Consider the following 20,756-nt stretch of genomic DNA (forward strand, 5'->3'; position numbering starts at 1 on the left):
CCGCTCGAGAAAGGGTGAGACACATCCCCGCTTGCAACACCTGTCGCAGGTGCGCGTGGGTCACGTGGCCCTGCCGTCGGTCTTAGGAGCCGCGCCAGCTTCCTTCCTTTTTAGGCGTTTCTCCGCTTACGCGACCGGACCGGATTAGGGAATGCGGATAGAGTTGCCCGCCGCTCGTTAGTTCTCGGGGAAAAACAAAACAACCCCCCCCGGAAAGAGTGGGAGGTATTCAGGCCGCTTTCCATTAAGACGGTTAAGGCGATTCGGCGGACCGAAGATGAGCAAGATCCAGAAGTTTTTCAAGGGCGGCGGCGGGGGGTCTGGCTACTCCAAGGGGAAGGGGAAAGGGGGCCCCACCCCGCAGGAGGCTTTAGCGCGGCTGCGGGAGACGGAAGAAATGCTGACCAAGAAGCAGGAATACCTGGAAGCCAGGGTCGCCAAGGAATTGGCCCTGGCTAAGAAACACGGCACCCGAGACAAGCGAGGTAGGTTTTCTCCAGGAAGCAGGCCTTAATCTGGAAAATCAAGGTGATAAAGAGTAGTACATCGCTGAGATGTTTGGGCTTTAGGAAACGAGCCCCTCGAGCTTGTACAAAGAATACAAAGCCTCATCGGATAAATCATCGTTCGAACTCTTGGGCTTTAGGGAGTTGTCCACGACTTTAAAAAGTATCGTTGTTGGGTTGGTATGGGGAAAGGCAGAAAGTGACTTTGTATTGCAAAATCTTGCATCGGGAGCCTTTTCCTTAACCAGGTGAAAGACTTTAACTTTACGACTTGATTCAGTGGTTTCTTTTTAATACACTGCAAGAAGTTGGAGGTTGGTCACGGTCGTTTTTAATTCTGGTGCTTGAATTGCATTGCTTGTACTTAGTTTTTACATTTTGGCTGCAGTTGTTGAAAGATATTTGTGTCACAGTAAGAATTGTCTTTGTTCACATGACTGAACAAAGTTATAATTTAGGGCTGGAGATTGTTGTTTTTCCGTCAGTGAGTTCGGACTTGGCTGTTACTATATTTGAAACTCACCCTCCCCTTTGACAATCATAATGTGTGGCTCTACCCAGGATGAAAATGCTTTCTTTCCTATGTATAATGTTTCCTTTTTTTTCCACATCTCATAGGGGATATCAGCCTCAGTGAAATAAATTTAAACACTGAGTTTAAAGGTCTTGTGTGCCCCCTTCTTACATTCCAGATATTTCATTGTTGGGCTTAATTCTAAAGGTAATAATCACTCCTACATTAAAAGACTTTTCAATGCTAACCTGAGGGCTTTATTACCAGAAATCCTTCCTATGTTGTCTCCCCCCCCCCCCAAATTTATTTCCCAGGAATAGAAACTTCCACAAGACTTCTCCACCTTTCCCCTGAGCTATTTTGAATGCTTCTATCTCTTTCAAGATTGCTTTGTATGTGAACTTAATACCTGCTAGGAAGGTTTGATTATGGATTGTTAAATAAATAAGTTGACTTCAGCAATTACAATAATAGATTTTTTTTCTCTTTGTTTAATAGTATTCAGAATAATGTCTTGTTTTTGGAATAAAGCTTTTAAGGTTATCTACTACTGTAATTACCACACCTAAGTTTGTTTTGATCTTGTTTAGGGCATTGCTTATGCTGCCTTTGTTAAGGATCCTTATGTAAGGATAGTTGTGATTTAACAAATCCAATTCATGAGTAGGATGTATTTCTGAATTAATTATGTGCCATTGGGTTGTTTTTGACTCCTAGTGTCCACATAGATCAAGGGACTTCAAACTTGGCAAGTTTAAGACTTGTGGACTTCAACTCCCAGGACTAACATGACTGAGCTAACATGACTGGAGGAAAGATTCTGGGAGCTGAAGTCCACAAGTCTTAAAGCTGTCAAGTTTCATAGATAAATTTCCAACTGACATTTGTCCCTAACCTGGCCTTTCGGGTATTCCAACATTCTTTTTAAATAACATTTATTCATGGTATAAACAAAGTAGAAGTAATGGAACACCTTTTATGGAACAATTTTATATGAATGCTTAAAATGTCACTTGTGTGAGAATTAAGTAATTTATATAAAATTATATACTAAATATATCATTACATTTCCCTTTTCTGTTTCAAATAATTGGAACTAAATAATTCCCTCCAAGATAAGACATCTGTGGGAGTGGGGTATATTGAGAAAGTCAAGATGGCAGCTGCCATCACAGAATTGAAAGTCTGCCTCTTTTGTACATGTGATGAATGTAAAAATGCATGTATAACATATAGAAAAAGGAGTGGGGCTTTATTTACTTACCTGCCATACTATATAATTTTTTTATCCCTGCCCCTTTCATCAATCTTCTTTTAAAGTAAAGAGCTGCAAAGCCTAACATTTAAAAAAAAACTTGAAGATAATGTTGAAATTGGGGAAAAAGCACTGATTTGACATGGGTATGATTAAGAATGAGATTGGGCTGTCTCACTCATGAGGTGATAGCAAAGTCATTGGGGCAGGAAAGAAAAAACGTCATCTGTACATTTGTATTGTGGTTAAGTGCAATCAGGAAAAAAAACATGAAATAGATATGTTTTGAAATAAATCATTGTGTTTTACATTGTGCTACTAAAGCAGTAGTCTAAAGATGCAATATTATGGTCCCCAGGGCAGTATAGGGATGCTGCAATGGTCATACATGTGAAAAACGGTCATAAGTGTTAAGCCTGGATTCCCCAACGGGTGTTAAGGAAAACAAACTAAACAGAACATGCAGTGAAGTCAGATAGGAAGACAGGTAAATGTGTGAGATAAGTTTTCTAGTTAACACGCAGTAAAAATACAGATACGCTTGTGTTATCAAAAATATAGTTTATTACATTTAAGAATTATAGCATAGTCAAATGTAACGGTCCATTAGTCATATATCAATTTCAGTCAAGTCTTGTCGGGGATACTCTATTTGCAAAGTCCGTGTTGAATAGCCAATGTCAGTTCACTTACAATAAATCAGTCCAATCTCTCCGTTGAGAAAAATCAACACTCCCGTTCCAGCAAGAACGCAGTCATCAATCCATCCAGTAATTAGGGATCAGTAAGCCAGAGAGAGAGAGCTGCAATTGCCTCGCTTCTTATATAGTGCTTTTACAACCACACCCTTAATTACATTCTTGCTACACACACTTTACACACACTTTAACTAACAAACCATGATACCATATTTATTATTTTTACCCAAACCAGTTAGGGTAAACAATGTTATCCCTAACAATAAGTCATCACTTTTTTCAGTGATATTGTTACTTCAAACAGTCATTAAACAAATGGTTATACGTGTATAGTTTTTAATAAAAAATAGATTTATTTAGCTTTTCAATAAAGTAGAATCAATGCTTTTGTTATATTGAAGGTAGCTAGAGAGCATTGTTGCAAGGCATTGTTATAATATATACAATTATATAAATTTAGAACACACTTCCTGAAACTATTTTTATTGGGTATCAAGAATGGATCTGCAAGCACAGAAAAAACAGCTGTAGAGTTCTAATTTTAGATTACATTTCATCCCAACTGAAAGCACAAACTATATGACACTGGATATTACAAAATCAATTTAGTTTTAACAATCAGGCTTGGTTGGGTTTTAACTGTACACTGGCTAGAGTCATTCAGACAGAGAGATAGATGGTACCTGCATTGACAAATAAAATGTTTGCCCTCTAAGGACAGAGGGAAAATTCTAATTGTGTAGCGGGAAGTCTGAGATATTTCACTCCTTGTGGCAGTTTGTGTCCTAGTTCAGAAGGGCCTGACTTTAAAAACTCTTTTAAGAGAATCTTCTGGATTGGGCTGGGTAAGAGAGCAAAGTCTTGGATTCAAGACTTCCAAGTTTCCTTCATTCCTTTCGAGTCCTTTTTTTTTTTTTTGAGCTGTAAAACCCACTTCAACCATGATCACCAAAATCTAAAGGTATGGTTTCTGCCATATAAAATGAGAAAACATGATAAAGCTACAGCAGAATTTTTTTTAAAGAAAGGTAGGAAAAATATGCAGAACATTGTTTCTTTCAGACACCTTTACTGCAATGGTCTTGTCATCTGTCTGTGTAACAAAATAATATATATGTGTATGTGTTTTTCAGTTATCACTTTTGTGTTATGTCTATATGCATTTCTGTGTATGTATATACTGGAAAGCATCGGGTGCACTACATGTAAACTTCACTGGGTCACATGACCTGGAGGGAAGAACGGAGAGGGCTTAAATAATGCTGGGACCATCATTCTGCATCACAGCCCAGTTGTGTCTCCCATAGAGAATTTTTTTCAGGATTATTCTGTCTTTTTCCAAAGCCCAGCGGTTGTGTTTTGCTGATTTTCTCTCCACACCAAATTTGGTTCCATTTTGTTCAGTTCTAAATGTATGGTGCAGACAGAGCCCAACCCCCCTTACATAACTTATTTCCAGCTTTACTTAGAACAGCTTACATGTTCAACATTATCTTTAATTATCATCAAACATCCACATCTCCTCCTATTCGCCTTTGGGAAGGACTCAATAGGCGAACAAAAATGTCACATCCAGTCTGAACATCTGATTGACTGTGCAACTGTCTATTGAAACGAATGCATCAGTAAATAGAACAATGTGAGAAAGTTCAAAAAGCAGGTAGTCCTCGAATTACAACCACAGTTTAGATCAGGGGTGTCCAACCTTGGCAACTTTAAGACTTGTGGACTTCAACTCCCAGAATTCCTCAGCCAGCAGAGCTGGCTGAGGAATTCTGGGAGTTGAAGTCCACAAGTCTTAAAGTTGCCAAGGTTGGACACCCCTGGTTTAGATCGAAATTTCCATCACTAAGTCATGCAGCGATAAAGCCAGATATCACACGACTGTATCATTTAACAACTGCAATTTCAGCAGTCCTTATGGCCATTTTAATCTAGATTTGTGAATTGTTAAGTAAGTACCTGCTTTAATCAAGCCATGCCAGGCCTGGTCCCTTCCAGCCCTGAGCCTCTAAGATAAAGGACTGCGACCAAATCCCTCACTGCACCCATCTCCCTACATTTTTGCCCTTTGGCAAGCCTACACCTGTGCCCTAGGACATGATGCTAACCTTTTCGTTGTCACGTGCCAAAAGTGCGCATGTGCATGCGCACGTGTGCCTGCATCCATAATGCAATGTGTGTGTGACTTCCCTGTGACCTGTGCATGTGCATGCCCCCCATGCCCCCTGCCCTCCTGCGCATGCATGCGTGAGCCTTCCCCACGCCCCTATGCCGCTGTGCATATGTGCGTATCTCCCCCCGTGCGCCCGGTCCCACGCATGCACAGCAGATACCCGACAATCGGCTGGCGGGAGGCATGCGCAGTGGACCTGATCTGGGGCGACGGCTCGTGTGCCAACAGAGATGGCTCTGCTTGCCACTGCCAGCATGTGTGCCATAGGTTTCCCATCACACCCCTAGTATGTCACAACCAGCCCAGCCCAGTCCCAGCGACAGTTGCCATTGCCAACCTGCAGTCTGAGAACCCTGCCCCCACATTCAGACAAAAAGTTAAATTCCATTTGTGTCAAAAATGACACAAATGGACAGAGCCCTAATATATCCTAATACCTCTCCATACTTCCAAAGATTTGAATATCTGAAGACAATTTAGATGATTTTGAAATCCAGGAAAACGTGCTCTTATAGGATACTTATTGTGTTTCTCATGAATACTATCAACAGTTTTGTCTCTAAGAGGCATAGTCAATTGCTTTTGGTAAACTTTAGGAAAATACCTCAGTGGTGATAGCAAGATAGCTATGAATAAATGTGTTGCAAATCCCTTGATGATGATTGTGTATGATGACACTGCCATGAGCTGTTACTATTTGAAATTGAGTAACAGTAGAGAGTTTCAAGTTACTACAGAACAAGCCTGGCTGCATGTTCAAAAGCAGAGATTGCAAAGTAGAAAGCTGTGTAGCAAAATATTTCTAGTTGCCACTTTTCCCCTAGTCTTGAGAGAAAATAATTTTTCCAGTCAATCTGCATTTAAACATGTGAACAGTGAAAATACTTTATTGAATTCTTATTATAAAAGGCATAACTTCCCTCTTCATTAATATCATTGATGTACAAAGTCTAATTTCAATTTAAGATGAAGATACATACATAGATTTTTGGGTGCCTCATAAAAGTCTTGTTTGCAGACTCGTTTGCTTATATGTGGGAGATTCAGCTTTGGATCATTATAATAGTGGTACAAGATTTAGTTTTGATAAACTCCTCATGTCCTTTCTATCGTTTGTCACTCAAGGCAAAAATGGGTAAATATTAACAGGAATCTTTCATTTTCTAGTTTTTGAGAAAAGGCAACTTTAGTTTGGAACACAGAACAAGTGCCTGAATTGTGGCTATGTTGACTGCAGGGACTGTGCGACTGTTGTAGGTGCAAAGACCACTAATATGTCACTATTCAGTGGCATCGTAATTTTGAATGGTCACTAAATGAATGAATGGTTTTAACTGAGGATTATCTGTATAAGTCTATCTGATAACTGCTGCTATTTCCTTCAGCTTTCCAATCTTCTATTTAAATGCTTTTGGAATCTAGCAGTTTCCTATTACTCTTGTTTTGTTTTAGCTTCCATGTTCTTTTTAATTTTTTAAATTGTATTCAGTTTCGCTATACATTGCAATTATAAAATTATAAAAAATATATATTGAAATTGGGTGGTAATATAAATATGTTAAATATATTTTTTCATAATTATTTTTCCAGTTGTTTCCAATTGTTACATTTTGTCTCAAAAACACAAGAGAGAAGCTAAAATGAACATATTGTTTATTGTTGTCTATGAAAATTTTGAGTCATCCAGGTCATGGTTGTCCCAAAGGTGCTTTTTAGAGAGGCAACTGACATTCTGGTTTTTTCTTTTTGAAGACGTTTTGCTTCTCATCTAAGAAGCTTCTTCAGCTCTGACTGGATGGTAAGGAATGGAAGGATTTCTACTCCTTGCAGACAACTAGTCATTTGCATTATTTTTAGAGTCATTGAGGCCACTTGGAGGTTTATTTTTGAGGCACCTAAGTAGTGCAAATGGGTGTGGAGCCTTCTTGGAACTGGTGAAAGGATTTTGTTGTAGACTGGAGATAGATGATGTTGAATCCCTTCTCATCTATTGAGAGAAGGCTGTTCAATTTTGACATAGATGGCCTCTTTGACACCTCTTTTAAACCAGTGGTCATCTCTGTCCAAAATGTGGACATCATCTATCTCCAGTCTACAACACAATCCTTTCAGCAGTACCAAGAAGGCTCCACACCCATTTGCACTTCTAAGCACACAGATAAACCTCGAAGTGGCCTCAATGGCACTCTAAAAAGAATGCAAATGACCAGTTATCTGCATGGAGTATAAATCCTTCCATTCCCCACCATCCAGTCAGAGCTGAACAAGTTTCTTGGATGAGAAGCAAAATGTCTTCAAAAATCAATCAATAAATAAATAAGAAAGAACTTTTTTTTTTAGTTTGGTGATAATTGAAAACAAAAACTTTTGAATTATGGATGAACTATAATTTCAATTATGATCATTTTAGTTTTCCTTTATGTAATAATATTTAAATCACTAATAATCTTGCAAACTAATTGAGTAGGAGCCTGTACATGGGGCACATATGAGACAATCACAACATAAGCATCATGGGAATAAACATTTTCATAGATGAGATCTATAGCCCATCCACCGCTTTTCAAATTCAGTTAGATATTCATTAGATATTCAAAGTCAATTAGATAATTAAAGAGGTTCTGTGTCTACTTATGAAAACATTGGTTGGCAGGAACAAGGCCTATTTACTACAAAATTCCAGATTCTCCTTTCAAGGTATAGCTTAATTTTCACTTGATACAGTTTTCATAGGTAAAATTAAAAACTGTTTGTCCATTGATGTCCAATATTCTATTTATTTAGTTTTAGGAAAGCATGAAATAAATGCAATTTAAACTTGCAAATAATAGTGGAAATTAGAGAATTCCAGGTCTGTTTATGGAAAGGAGCTTTTTGTCCTTTCTCGCTGGAAAACCTGTTGCTGTGTCTTGGCAGTCCTCCCAGAATGGTTGATAAGTGGGCTATTTCCTAGGGACTGACATAAGGGTTTTCACTCTGCAGTATGGATTTTATTGTGAGAAATACTATTGTAACTGTGATCTGGGTGAAGACTGTTATGATTATTTGCTTTTCTTTTATATTACTGTATTTGGTTTTTTCTAATCCCATCAGTTCAAAATGTACATTATTTAGAGTATTTGCAGATAAAGCAGCCTACAGTTCTAAACAAATAACAGTAATTAAATATTATGGGGATTTAGGAAGTTTTGCCATGTTTGCAGAAATTACCGTATTTGCCGGCGTATAAGACGACTGGGCGTATAAGACGACCCCCAACATTTCCACTCAAAATATAGAGTTTGTTATATACTTGCCGTATAAGACTACCCCCTCTTCCACACACCTTCCACTTTTGCACTTTTTTTTTTTTTTACGCACTTTTCTGCTTTGGACAATTTTGAAATGAGCTAATCCAATTTTGAACCAAGAATATGCAAATAGCTATGGAGTTTAGAAATGAGTTTAAAAATATTTTTCATTGCTTACCATTAAGCGTAAAATATGTTGTAAATAAAATGAGAACACAGGAAACGTTCTCTTCTCAATACAGCTGATCTCTCTCTCTCTCTCTCTCTCTCTCTCTCTCTCACACACACACACACACACACACACACACACACACACACACCAAAACCCGGACACTGAAAAGGCTGCCAAGGAACAGTATATTCAATGCCTTCTCTTTAATCAAGAAACAAGGAATTCCTTAGAATCTTTTTTTTTCCCAAGTGGCCCTCTTTAAAAAAAAAATGGAGGTAACACTTTCATTCAAAAAGTCTTCCAGTATCTGGAGTCGCTCAGACATATTGAAGTGAGGCAGGAGAGTAAGTGAAATTTGAAATGATCCAGCTACCGTTTTCTTCCCTCCCGCCCGCAGGCCATTATCTCCACGTCAAAACGAACGAGGGGAGGCAAAGAAGCCAAACACGCTAAAAGGATCTCTTTATTTTCCTACACAAGGTCACACCTACTTTTCCGCATTCAAAGGACAACCTCTCCTCACCACCACCACCACACACACACACACACCCCAATACCCGCAAACAATGTTCTGGGCATTAATCACCATTGCTACATTAACCTGGTAAATTTATACCCTGCCTCCCCCAGTGTTGCTTTGACGGCAGGATTTCACACAGCGGGCGCTCGCTCGCTCTCTTCTCCGCTCTCCCACCGTTCGCACATGTTGGAAGCACCGTAAAACCTGATAACCCACCCGGGGCTCCCCATCCTTAACCTACAGCCGCCCGCATGCAAAACTTGCGTGCAAAAAAAAAAAAAAAAGAAAAGTACGCCGCACGTGAGGATCTTCGAATCCTCTCCTCCCCACACCGCTAAGGAGGAAGAGGGGGAAAGGTTGCGCAGCGCGTGGCGAGTGACACCCGCCACACACACACACACACACACACACACACACACACACACCGCTCCCCCAGCCTCCCTCCCGGCTGCAACTCAAGCTCGAAGTGGGAGTCGGAGTCCTCCCGGCGTATAAGACGACCCCCCACTTGGAGGCATGTTTTTCAGGGCAAAAAAGTCGTCTTATATGCCGGCAAATACGGTAATCAAATTCTGAATTTTTATGTATCTTTCCTGGCATCTGACTTCTATTATATCATGATAAAAAAGCATTATTTATAGTTATAATGTAGTTTTATTATATGGAATTATTTGTGGGGGAAAAACCCATTGATCTTATTTTCTTTGGCTCTTAACTGGAGAAATACCCAAAATGTCTATAAATATAATCTCTATGGTAAATCCTGTGCTTGCTTGATACTTGTTTTTAAGGGAAAAGTTTATATCAGATACAGAGAGACAGAAAGAGAAAGAGAGAGGAGAGAAAATATTTAAATTTTATAATGTAAATCATAACATTTTATAATTTTATAATATTTATAAAAATTAAAGATTTTCAGATGGTCAGAAATCATGGCACTGTTTTTAAAACAAAATTATGTACAATTATGATTGTGGCATTATGTTTATTTCAGATTAGTCTATGATTCTCCTTATCTGGCTCTCTACTTTTTCTGACTGTTTGGAGTGGGGATCTTCTTTTTCGAGTCTCAGTTTCTCTGATGTAAGTTTATTTCCAGTACTGTCAAATCTAGCGGTTAGGGCTTGGTTATGTTGCTGGTCCAATAAACAAGACATACACATTTACCATATAAATAAAGTAGTGGTATTATCAAAACCCTTAGGCTAGTGTTTCTCAATATCAGCAACTTTCAGATGGGAGTTGAAGTCTGCAGGCCAGATCTAAGTACCCTGTGGGTCCTGGGCCTTGAGTTTGACACCCCTGGTGTAGATCACACTTATTACTCTGAATTCAATAGATCAGTTTTTGACTTTGCAGTGCTTATTTGTTCATTAACTGGTATTAAACTTTGGAAATTTTGAGGATAGTATTTATTGCATAAAAGCAAAGTAGCTGTATATTCTTATCTATTCAGAACAGGGAGTGGCAGTATGGCACACCTGTGTTTCTCACAAAATGACACTTGTGTCCAATTACAATTTCTAAAATTATATTTACCCAAATCATGGTGAATAATTTATTTCCAGTAATATACATTTTGTGACAAAATTACCAAAATCTCATTCAGCTAGATGATTAGGAAGTTATTTAATATTTTATTTATTTATTAAATTTATAGGTTCCCCATCTCATTGTCATGTAACTCTGACTATTCAGTTTTGACTAATATGTGAGATCAGGGAATGTTGTCTATTCTAAAAAGAACTACAGATGTGTTCAACTTAAAGTAGTCTACCATTTATTTCTAAATATTTTGAAGTCACAAGTTACATACTGTAATGCTTTGGAAAAATGTGACATGACCTCAGGACATGTGGTAGTTGTTTACCTGGTCCAATATGACTAAAATATTCTTGAAGTTTGGAATTCTCATACTTAGGGCCCTATAAACCTAGAAGTCCCATTGATTCTCCTTTTTTTTTAGTGATAGCTATAGTCACATTTAACTCATCTTTCCAGGTTTTGAATGTGAATGGAGGCAATTGGCAACTCTAAAAAGACCATCGAAATATTTTATGAGTTGACATTTCTGCACACCAGTCTTTTGTCATAAGCTGTTGTACTTTTCCAACCAGTATGTTCCAAACACCCCACCTCCCCCCCCCAAAAAGAGATGTTCTATGATGTTAGAGTTTGGCTTCTTTTGGAGGAAGAGTTCAGTCATGATCACTTTTATAGGATGGAGAAAAAATTCAAAATAACTTTGTAGCAAAGAGAAGATGTTCCATACAGAAATTGTGCATCTCGGGCCATCACAGGTGCCCCCTGACATGAGTGATGTAAAGATGCCCCCCCCAAGGTCAAATACAACTCTGATGTGGCCCTCAATGAAATCGAGTTTGGCACTCCTGATCTAATATATATCCAAGATATTTTTCAGCGTTCTCTATATCTCAATCTCTGTTACAAACTGCTTCTGTTATTTCTTTTTGCTGTGTCTATATGTCTCAGTATTCATACATGGCCATTATCACATGTGGTCTTTTTCTTTTAATTGGGAGGGGGGGCTGTTACTAAATTTGCTCTGTGGATTAACACAATTCCAATCAGCCCTAATAAGGACATTTATTTATTAATTAAATGTATATACTACTCATCTTGCTATCCAAAATGATCTTGGATTCTTCTTGCCCTCCATTTGTTTTAAAGTAACCTGATGCCTTGAGCCACTATAGCCAATGGGAAGAGATTATATTGGACCTCTATTCTAAAAATATATGGTGGAGACCACATCTCTTAACGTTTAACCTTGTACAGCCAAAGTTATTGCTGATTGATTTATAGCAGTAATTTTGTTATTAAATGGGAAAAAAGTTAATAATATAATAGTCCCTTTCAGAAGGAAGAACAATTAACCTGCTTTGAATCACCAACTTCTTTTGCTAGTGTAGTAAGCTGAGAAAATGGTTTGGAGATTAGTATAGCTTTCCTTAACTTGGGTGCCCTCTAGTTGGGTGTCCTGATAGGTTTTCCAATCCTCTATTAGCTTCAATGAAGCTAAATAAATACTGCTTGCTTCAGTAAATGTGGACATCTGTCTCTGATTTGATGTTAAGAAGTAAAGCATCCGTATAGGTATATTTTGCATTGGCTTATGAGATACTTTCCCTTGTTCTTACTTCACCAGCTGCACTGCAAGCACTGAAAAGAAAAAAGAGGTATGAAAAACAGTTGAGCCAAATTGATGGGACTCTTTCCACTATTGAATTCCAGCGCGAGGCTCTTGAAAATTCCCACACAAATACAGAAGTGTTCAAGAATATGGGCTATGCTGCTCAGGCTATGAAAAAAGTACATGAAAACATGTAAGTGAAAAATGTTGTCAACCCCCACAGAAAATAACCTTAACTCTTACATTTACACCTATTTTGTGGGTTTCTTTCTTACATAAAAATCAAGATTCTTATTCCTATTTATCATTCTTGTATATGATGCTAATGTTTGTCTTCACATATAGATAAAGTTGCTAGGATTTTACTGTTACACATTAATCTAAAATTATATTCTTTTCTTGGATTTACCTTCCGTGCAGCAGGTAAGATTAGTGTGGCCTGAACCATAGATTACAGCAAACTGTACATATTGCTTCAACTGAAATTTCTGCATGGCTCTATCAGTAGGCATCTTTTTTCCTTTTATACTACCTTTCTCCAAACTGAATATACCTGAAGTTAAATGGACTTCAAATTCCAAAATTCTTCTGCTACGGTGATAATTCCTTAGAATTATGGGAAGTGAAGTTTGTACATCTAGAAGGTATACATGCTGGAGAAATAGAATCTTCCAGAAATCTTCTGAACATTTGGGTCCTTCTGTAAACCTTGCCACTTCAGCCATTCCAAAAATAGTACAGTGACTTTCCACAAGTTAATCCTCAAAATTGGAAATGGTTCATGATGTTCTGAGCATGAAACAGAATTGCTTTATGGCTTAACCCTCTCTAGGACATCATGTTTAAGTTCCCAAGTAGAGTTCCCCAAATCTCCAATATGCAAACTGCTTGAAAACTGATTGGGATTGCTCCTTATTTATGTATCTCTTTTGCATACATTTGCTTATATTATTATGTTATTCTGTTCACTACTGTTTGTAAGCAATTCAAAGGCTTTTATAGAATTTAAAGCTCTTATGGAATTTGGAACTTGGATATGTTAACCTTATCGCAGGCTAAACTTATCTTTGCTGGCCCTTTAAATGCCCTAATAAGCCCAGATAATGGCTTATAAAGACTGGGAGTTTATTCATTATGCTTCATTTTATTGAAGTGTTTTATTAAAGTAGATAACTTACTGTAATAATATATCTTTGCTATTTTCCCAGACTTTCAATATTCCCCTCCCCAAAATTTAAATCTCTATTTTGCTGTTGCATTTTGTTTTGATGATTATTGATTTTTATGAAAACTTCAGAATTTTACTGGAATCTACTATGCCATCCTTATCTACAGTGTATACAAATTGACTAACGAATTTCTCCTTCTATCCTTAGGGACTTGGACAAAATTGATGACATGATGCAAGATATCACTGAGCAACAAGATATTGCCCAAGAAATCACAGAGGCTCTCACAAGAAGAGTTGGTGATGACTTTGATGAGGTATGTTTTGACATCTAAGAACAATAAATGGTCTTTACTTTAATATTACTGCTAATTTTAAATTTTCTATAATTGTTGCCTAGTTCTTTTCTAAGTGCTTCAAAAATTTTCCTTAAATGCACTCGAATTCTCAGATGACTGAAGAGACATTTGTTCAAAAATAGACTGTTCTGTCTTGAATAAAGTATTCAAAAGAGAATGCAAATTGCTATGTCAAAACAATGCAAATACATAACCCCTTTTGCTATGACAAAAATCATTGGATTTCTGACATATCGGAATATACATAGATAGTAGCAATGTGTGGTGCATTCCTGATTTTATTCTAGCTGATCAGTCATGCATTCTTCTAGTACACTCTATTGTCATCATCTGGCATTCAGAGAAGCTGTGTACCACCACATGCAAGGAGGAAAGATTACAGTCAAGCTACTGTATTTTTCTCTATTTCCATTTTCACCACACTTGCAGACCAGCACTTCTGTTTCAAGGGCTTTATCTCTAGGTTGTGATTCAAGCCAGAAAATAGAAGAAGCTCCCTATTTTAGCCCACGAAGAAGGTAATGAAAGGTGGTGTACAAGATGGGCTCCTTGTGATGAATAACTGTTAGCACACCTCAAGAGGTCTTGTTCCATCCTTCTTTCCCTACTTTTCTGTTTTTGCCTTCATTAGGAACACATTTAATAAGCATACTCGGTACACATTGACCTATTTGGAGTGGAATACATTAATATCATTTAAATTGAGTGATCTTCTACCACTAAACTGGAGCAAATGTCGGTCTATACCAATAGCTTCTTATTTTACAGAACCAGAAAGCTATTGAACACTGAAGCTATTGAGCCATTTTTGGGTAGTAGAATGACCACAAAATAGAGCAGCTCTTTTTAAAACACTTGTAGCCTTTTTTGTATTTAACCATCTTTTGTATTTAAGTATATTTTTAGTCAGTTACCGTAATATAATTTTGGTATTTTTTATGTTATTTCATTGATGTTTTTATTACTATCAACCAATAGCTACTTAAAATATTTGGTTGAAATCTTGTCAGGTGCAAAAAATCAGATACATTCATAAAATTGCAGCATGGAATATTTATTCATACACAAGAATCTGGTCAATTAATGATCAGTACTGAATTGGCACCAGAAAAGGGTCAATGGAATTTAAGGGGGACTGGACTTGGATATCTTGTAGCAATGCAAGGATTCTAAGCTGATGACATGTTTAATTGTACCCACCAGCTCTGCCTGTTGTTCTACAGATTTCCAATGAAGTTTATTTGTACTAAAAATATCCATTTATATAGGTCCCTGGCATGCTGAAAACCCCAAATAAAGTTTCTTTTATAAAGTTTGTTTAGGCAACTACACTTGGTTGGCTACAATTGTGAAACTGTGGTAATTAGAGGTTCTTTTGACATTAGGCATTGTTTATTGAAATATAACCTGCCAAATTTTTAAAATTTCAGGATGAACTATTGGCAGAATTAGAAGAACTGGAGCAAGAGGAACTCGATAATAAGATGAAAAACGTTCATTTACCAAGTGTCCCAGCTACCTCATTGCCTTCTCATCCTGGTAAATTGTTTTCTTATATTAATTAGTCTGTTATGAAAGTAGGCTATAGGAATATTGAGGAGAAAAGAAAAAACCACAGAAATTTAACATACCTGGATATAATAGCTATCTTGATATCTAAGAGTGATATCAATTCCTGATGTGAATGATGAGTACTTATGACAGGTTCTCATAGTTTGGGCTGTCATCTGGTCCCAATTTGGACACCTGACAATAACTTCACAATTATGACATCACAGCATCCTGTGTCATGTAATACAGTGGTCCCCAACCACCGGGCCCCGGACCGGTACCGGCCCGTGGATCATTTTGTACCGGGCCGCTGGTTTGCTTGGGCGCCACCATCTTGTTTCGACGGCGCTTGAGAAAGTGCTTCCGGGTGAGCTTGTCGGTCGTCAGTTGTTGGAAAGCGGCGTTTGGGTGCTGAAGGAATCCTCACGCCTTAGTTTCATCGAAGGGGGGCGCAGCTTCGAACGAAGAGCCATCCCGATGGCGGTGGAGTCTTGGGTTACTCAGGAGGAGATTAAGAAAGAGGCTGAAAAGCACAAAAAAGGTACAAAGGAGGAGTTGAAGGTGGCGGGGAGAAGCGGGGGACGGCTGGCTGGCCGGTCACTCAGCTCGCCTTGCCTTGGTCGTGCGTGCTGATGCCGGTACTGGTCCGTGGATCATTTTGTGATGCCAGTACCGGTCCGTGGTACAAAAAAGGTTGGGGGCCACTGATGTAATAAACATTTGCAAACTTCATTCCCAGCTTTCAACAACCAATTCAATGGGGAAGCTGGCAGAAAGTTTGGTGATCACTTGACTACAGAATGTTATTACTGCATGGGATTTGCTAATAATGGCAACTGGAACTGCTATCATAAGTTGGTGCAGTCACATGATGTGCCTTCCTTGCTTAGCGATGGCTTTCTCAGTTCCAATTAATGTTGGTAAGCGATGACTTCTAATTGTAACTAGACTTTGGTGAATGAATACATTGTACACAGAGTAATAATTTGGCGGTAGCTAAAGCTGAACTTGGTTTGATTATTTGGATTTGAAGTCTTGTGATCTGATGTAAAGCAATGCAAGTAATTCTTATTGAATAGACCTACTGAAGTCATCATCCCTTTACAAGATGTGTCTTGTAAAGTATGTCTCTTAATTTTTGAGCCACAATGCCTCTAATCCAAATACTAAGTCTTTCCAGAGACAGCAAAACTGTATATTTGTTGTCCCAGTATATTGAACAATTATTATCTTTTGTTATAGCGCCTTCAAAGAAGAGGGTGGAAGATGATGAAGATATGAAGCACCTGGCAGCATGGGCATCTTAACAGCAATTTCTCACTGGCTTCAAGGGAACACTACGGGAATATCATGGAAGGACTTCATGGAATAGTGCTTATGTTTTATACAGAGTGTAGCTGTGTGGAATTTTGACCAAAATTGGTCTCTGGTGGAATATGTGTATATATTTTATATAGTCTTGTATATATTGTTTTTTTTTAAAAAGCCAGCATTCTCAAGTATCTTTCTCCTTCAGGTATATCTCCAGACATACCATTTTTGCTAAAGAAACCAGATAATAAGCAAGCCTGAAGTTAATTAATGTTATTCTTCTTAACTGATACTTTTTTTAATGCACAGAACATGTGTAGGTTGCAAAACCTAATAGTGCAATAGTGGATGTTGCAGTGGTTTGAAAGAGAATTAAAATTGGTTTGGTTTTGGAGTTTCCAAATATTTTTCCAAAGAAAATGATTAAAACCCATGGCCCTTAGGTGGACGAGAGAAATCCTGTAGCAATTTTGCACCGAGTTCTTTGTTTTCTGTGGGTTTATTTTATAATGGCTTGTTCAGAGTACAAAGTAGAAATGAAGATTTTGTACCTTAAAAACTAAGATAATGATGAAAGTGGACCTTTGTTGAAAGAGAGAGAGAATACATTCTCTATGCAGAGGGCCAAAATAAGTGGATTAAAACTAGAAGCAGTGGGTTCAAGGTAGATGTCAGAGGCCTATTCTGACTGTATGAACTGTCATCTACAATAACAGAGACTGTAGAACAAGCTGATGAGGTTTTTTTTTCCAATTAAGTTCTTCAGCAGAGGTGGGTGAACATCTACCAGATCTTGCATTGAATAGATAACCTCTTCTGATCCTTCCAGTTCTGTTCTGTGAGAGCTCATCAGAGCAGGAAAAGTGTTATAGATCTATTACCAGCTGTGTTTAGATGATTGGTATGCCTTGAAATTGGTTGCTCTAGGGCTGTGATGGCAAACCTATGGCACACAGAGCCATTTGTGCTGGTATGCGAGCTGCAGGCAAACTTACCTCATTGTGCATGTGCGCGCCTCACAGCTGATATTCAGCAGGTTTGAGGCCTTTTTCTGCCTCCCAAAGGCTTGAGGAAGGCTTCTTCAGGCTTCTACAAGCTTTGTAGGCTGAAATCTATCCTCGTTTCATGACTTCCTGTTTTTCTGACAAAACAGGACTAGATTTCGGCCTACAAAGCTTGTAGAAGCCTGAAGAAGCCTTCCTCAAGCCTTTGGGAGGCCGAAAAAGGCCTCAAACCAGCCAAAAATCAGCTGTGTGAGGCACAGTGCAGGTAAGGGGGTGGGGGTAGATGGGGTGGGATTGTGTGTACATGTGTAGGGGGCGTGGGGGGGGGCGCATTGCCTTCTGGGTGCTGGCACGCAAGCACGAGCGTGCAATCACGTGCACAATTTTTGGTACAGGAGCCCAAAACAGTTAGCCACCACTGCTCTAGGGGCAGAACCAGGGGTGGGATTCTACCAGTTCATACCTATTCATTAGAACCGGTTGTTAACATTCTAAGCAGTTCGGAGAACCGGTTGTTAGAAGAAATTACTGGCCTAATCCTGTAAGGAAGGCAGGAAGGAAACATTCTGGTGTTGCTTACAGAAACTGCCTCTCTGTTAACCCTTATTACATTCTTGGCAGGACTAGACTTCCTGTCTCAGGAATGTCTCTGGAGTTTTTTTTCCTCCTTTGCTGGTACTTTGCTTGTGTGGAGTGACCATTCAAAGTTAAAATGGCACGGAAAAAAGTGACTTATGACCATTTTTCACACTTACGACTGTTGTAGCATCCCTACAGTCATGAGAGGCCAGGCGAGAAGATGCGTGCCTTGATGTGAGTGATAGAGTTAGCCACACCCAGCCAATAACATGATCACCAAGCCATGTCCACCCAGTCACATGACCACCAAGCCACGCCCACCACCTAAGCCACGCCCACAGAACCTCCTGTTAAAATTTTTGAATCCCACCCCTGGGCAGAACAGAAAGAGCTTTGGATTAATTGACATGTAGGTTGTTTATAATCCTGAGAAGTCTCAGGGATGAGAGTCCACTACCCATCTAAGAGGTGGAGTAATTGATTCTCCTACTCCATTTTTAATGGATTGGGAATTAGTGATTCTGAACTATGTTATACCATGGTTGGGGTTTTTTTTAAAGGTTTTCCTTGTCTGCATAAGTCATTAGAACACTTAAGAGTTCATCACTTCTGTCTTAACCCACATGCACTTAAAACTAATCTAGAATATTCATATTTTATCAAGAACCCAATTAATAACTGAATATAAAAGGTGATAGAGGCATGTAATCTAGTGCATCCAGGGAAACTATGATGTACTATGCAATCTAAAATACTAGGGGTATGATTTGTTTTACTCAAATTTAGTAGCACCAACTTTTACTGATTTTTATGTAAGTTAGATTAATTTGGTTTTATCAAAGGAAAAAAAGTAGAATGAATTTTTTTGGCTGAATGACCAGCAAATGATAATTGAGTTAATCAGCGTCTTTAAAAATAGGAAGTCATAATTCAGTAAATGAGATGGATTACATTCAAGTAACTGTGTGCTGGATTCATGTATATTTTCTTGATGGCAGACTCGACATTGCAGTATCTTGTCAGGCAGAAAAATTGTATTATCTTATGATTGTGATTTTTAAATGAACTTTATTCACTCTATTTCTTCATTTTTTGGTTTGGATAGTATAGTTCTCTTTAAATATTTCAATACAATAATTTATATGATGTTTATGTATCTTCTTTGAACTATGTCTTTTAAAAATCTGGGAATGAAATCATACGAAGAAAAGATTTTAAATTTCTCAAAATAAGAGACAATTTCCAAAATTATTATGCATGTCAGTGTTTTTTTTAATCCCTGAAATTAGTCTCTGCATAGGCATTTTTCCTAGTCCCTCTCCCTTTTGAATTTTAATTTAAGATGACATTACTGTTACTTTCCTGGAATATAAAATATTTAAATATTATTCTAATAAGTATTAAATTGTGCAATTTAAAATCTGACATTGCTTTTTTACAAGAAACATATTCCACAAAGGAAATATATGCAGCACATTTATTATTGTGTATCTTTGGAAATTCAGCATCTACTAGGTCTAAAAGGTCTCTGATTTATTGTTCTAATCATAAAACAATAAGTGATCCAGAACAATTTTTAACAATGGCCATTAAATAATTTGCTACCTGTGCCGAACTGGGTCTAAGGATTATCTAGACATATCACACTGGAGTTCTAACATCTTTTTACTTTAGTAGAGGAGATCAGATAATTTCTTTATTAAATCACAATATTATTCCACCTAAATGTAATTCTTGAAATGGAAAAAAATGTTTTTATATTAGAATTTAATTTAGGGATAGTAGCTTTTTAATTCACCATAGCAAGGGGATACTAAACTCCAGATTTGTTCTCAATTATTTTTTAGTATTTTGGTGTTTAATTGAATGGATGGATAAACATGCTTTTTAATTCACCATAGCAAGGGGATACTAAACTCCAGATTTGTTCTCAATTATTTTTTAGTATTTTGGTGTTTAATTGAATGGATGGATAAACATGCTTTAAAATTTTCTCCCGAGATTCAGTAGTATGACTATTTGATACACCTTTAAAGCATCATGGTTGTATTAGTATGATTCATGAAAAATTAATGGGGAAATTTTGAGAAAAAGAATAATTTTTCTGAATGCAAAGGTAATAATACATCCACATTACATGAAGGTTTTCAGAGTGTAGTGCAAGAAATTCATTCTCTTTAAGCACTTAATACATACATATTGGTAGTCAAAAGAAAGACCCAATAAACTACTCGTTCCTTGATAAATGCAGTTAAACCAGAGGTGTCAAACTTGTGGTCTGGATCAGTGGTTCCCAACCTTTTTTATGCCGCGGCCCGGTACCGGCATCAGCTGGGCGCCGCGGCCCGGTACCGGCATCAGCTGGGTGCCGCCATCTTGTTTTGATGAAAAAGTGCTTCCAGTGAGCTCACCGGAAGCACTTTTTCATCAAAACAAGATGGCGGCGCCCAGCAAACCAGCGGCCCGGTAGGATTTGTTCCACGGACCGGTACCGGTCCG

At 38.1% G+C, this 20,756-nt stretch overlaps 1 protein-coding gene across 2 annotated transcripts; it reads left to right on the plus strand.

Moving 5' to 3' along the window:
• The first annotated feature begins 33 nt into the window (after window positions 1-33).
• CHMP4C (charged multivesicular body protein 4C) lies at window positions 34-19,508 on the plus strand. Of its 2 annotated transcripts, XM_087961946.1 has the most exons (6): window positions 354-485; window positions 10,126-10,214; window positions 12,301-12,478; window positions 13,662-13,770; window positions 15,243-15,351; window positions 16,606-19,508. In XM_087961946.1, the coding sequence occupies exons 3-6, from the start codon at window positions 12,435-12,437 to the stop codon at window positions 16,668-16,670; spliced, it is 327 nt and encodes a 108-aa protein (XP_087818072.1). In that variant the 5' UTR covers window positions 354-485; window positions 10,126-10,214; window positions 12,301-12,434; the 3' UTR covers window positions 16,671-19,508. The 2 variants fall into 2 exon arrangements, with proteins under 2 accessions (XP_087818071.1, XP_087818072.1); XM_087961945.1 differs by lacking the exon at window positions 10,126-10,214 and having other exon boundaries at window positions 34-485.
• Window positions 19,509-20,756: the final 1,248 nt, after the last annotated feature.

This window comes from Notechis scutatus, chromosome 3 (genome assembly GCF_049901735.1).
Source record: "Notechis scutatus isolate UNSWTSFEM ecotype Mainland chromosome 3, rNotScu1.2, whole genome shotgun sequence".
In the NCBI taxonomy this organism is placed as follows: Eukaryota; Metazoa; Chordata; class Lepidosauria; order Squamata; family Elapidae; genus Notechis; species Notechis scutatus.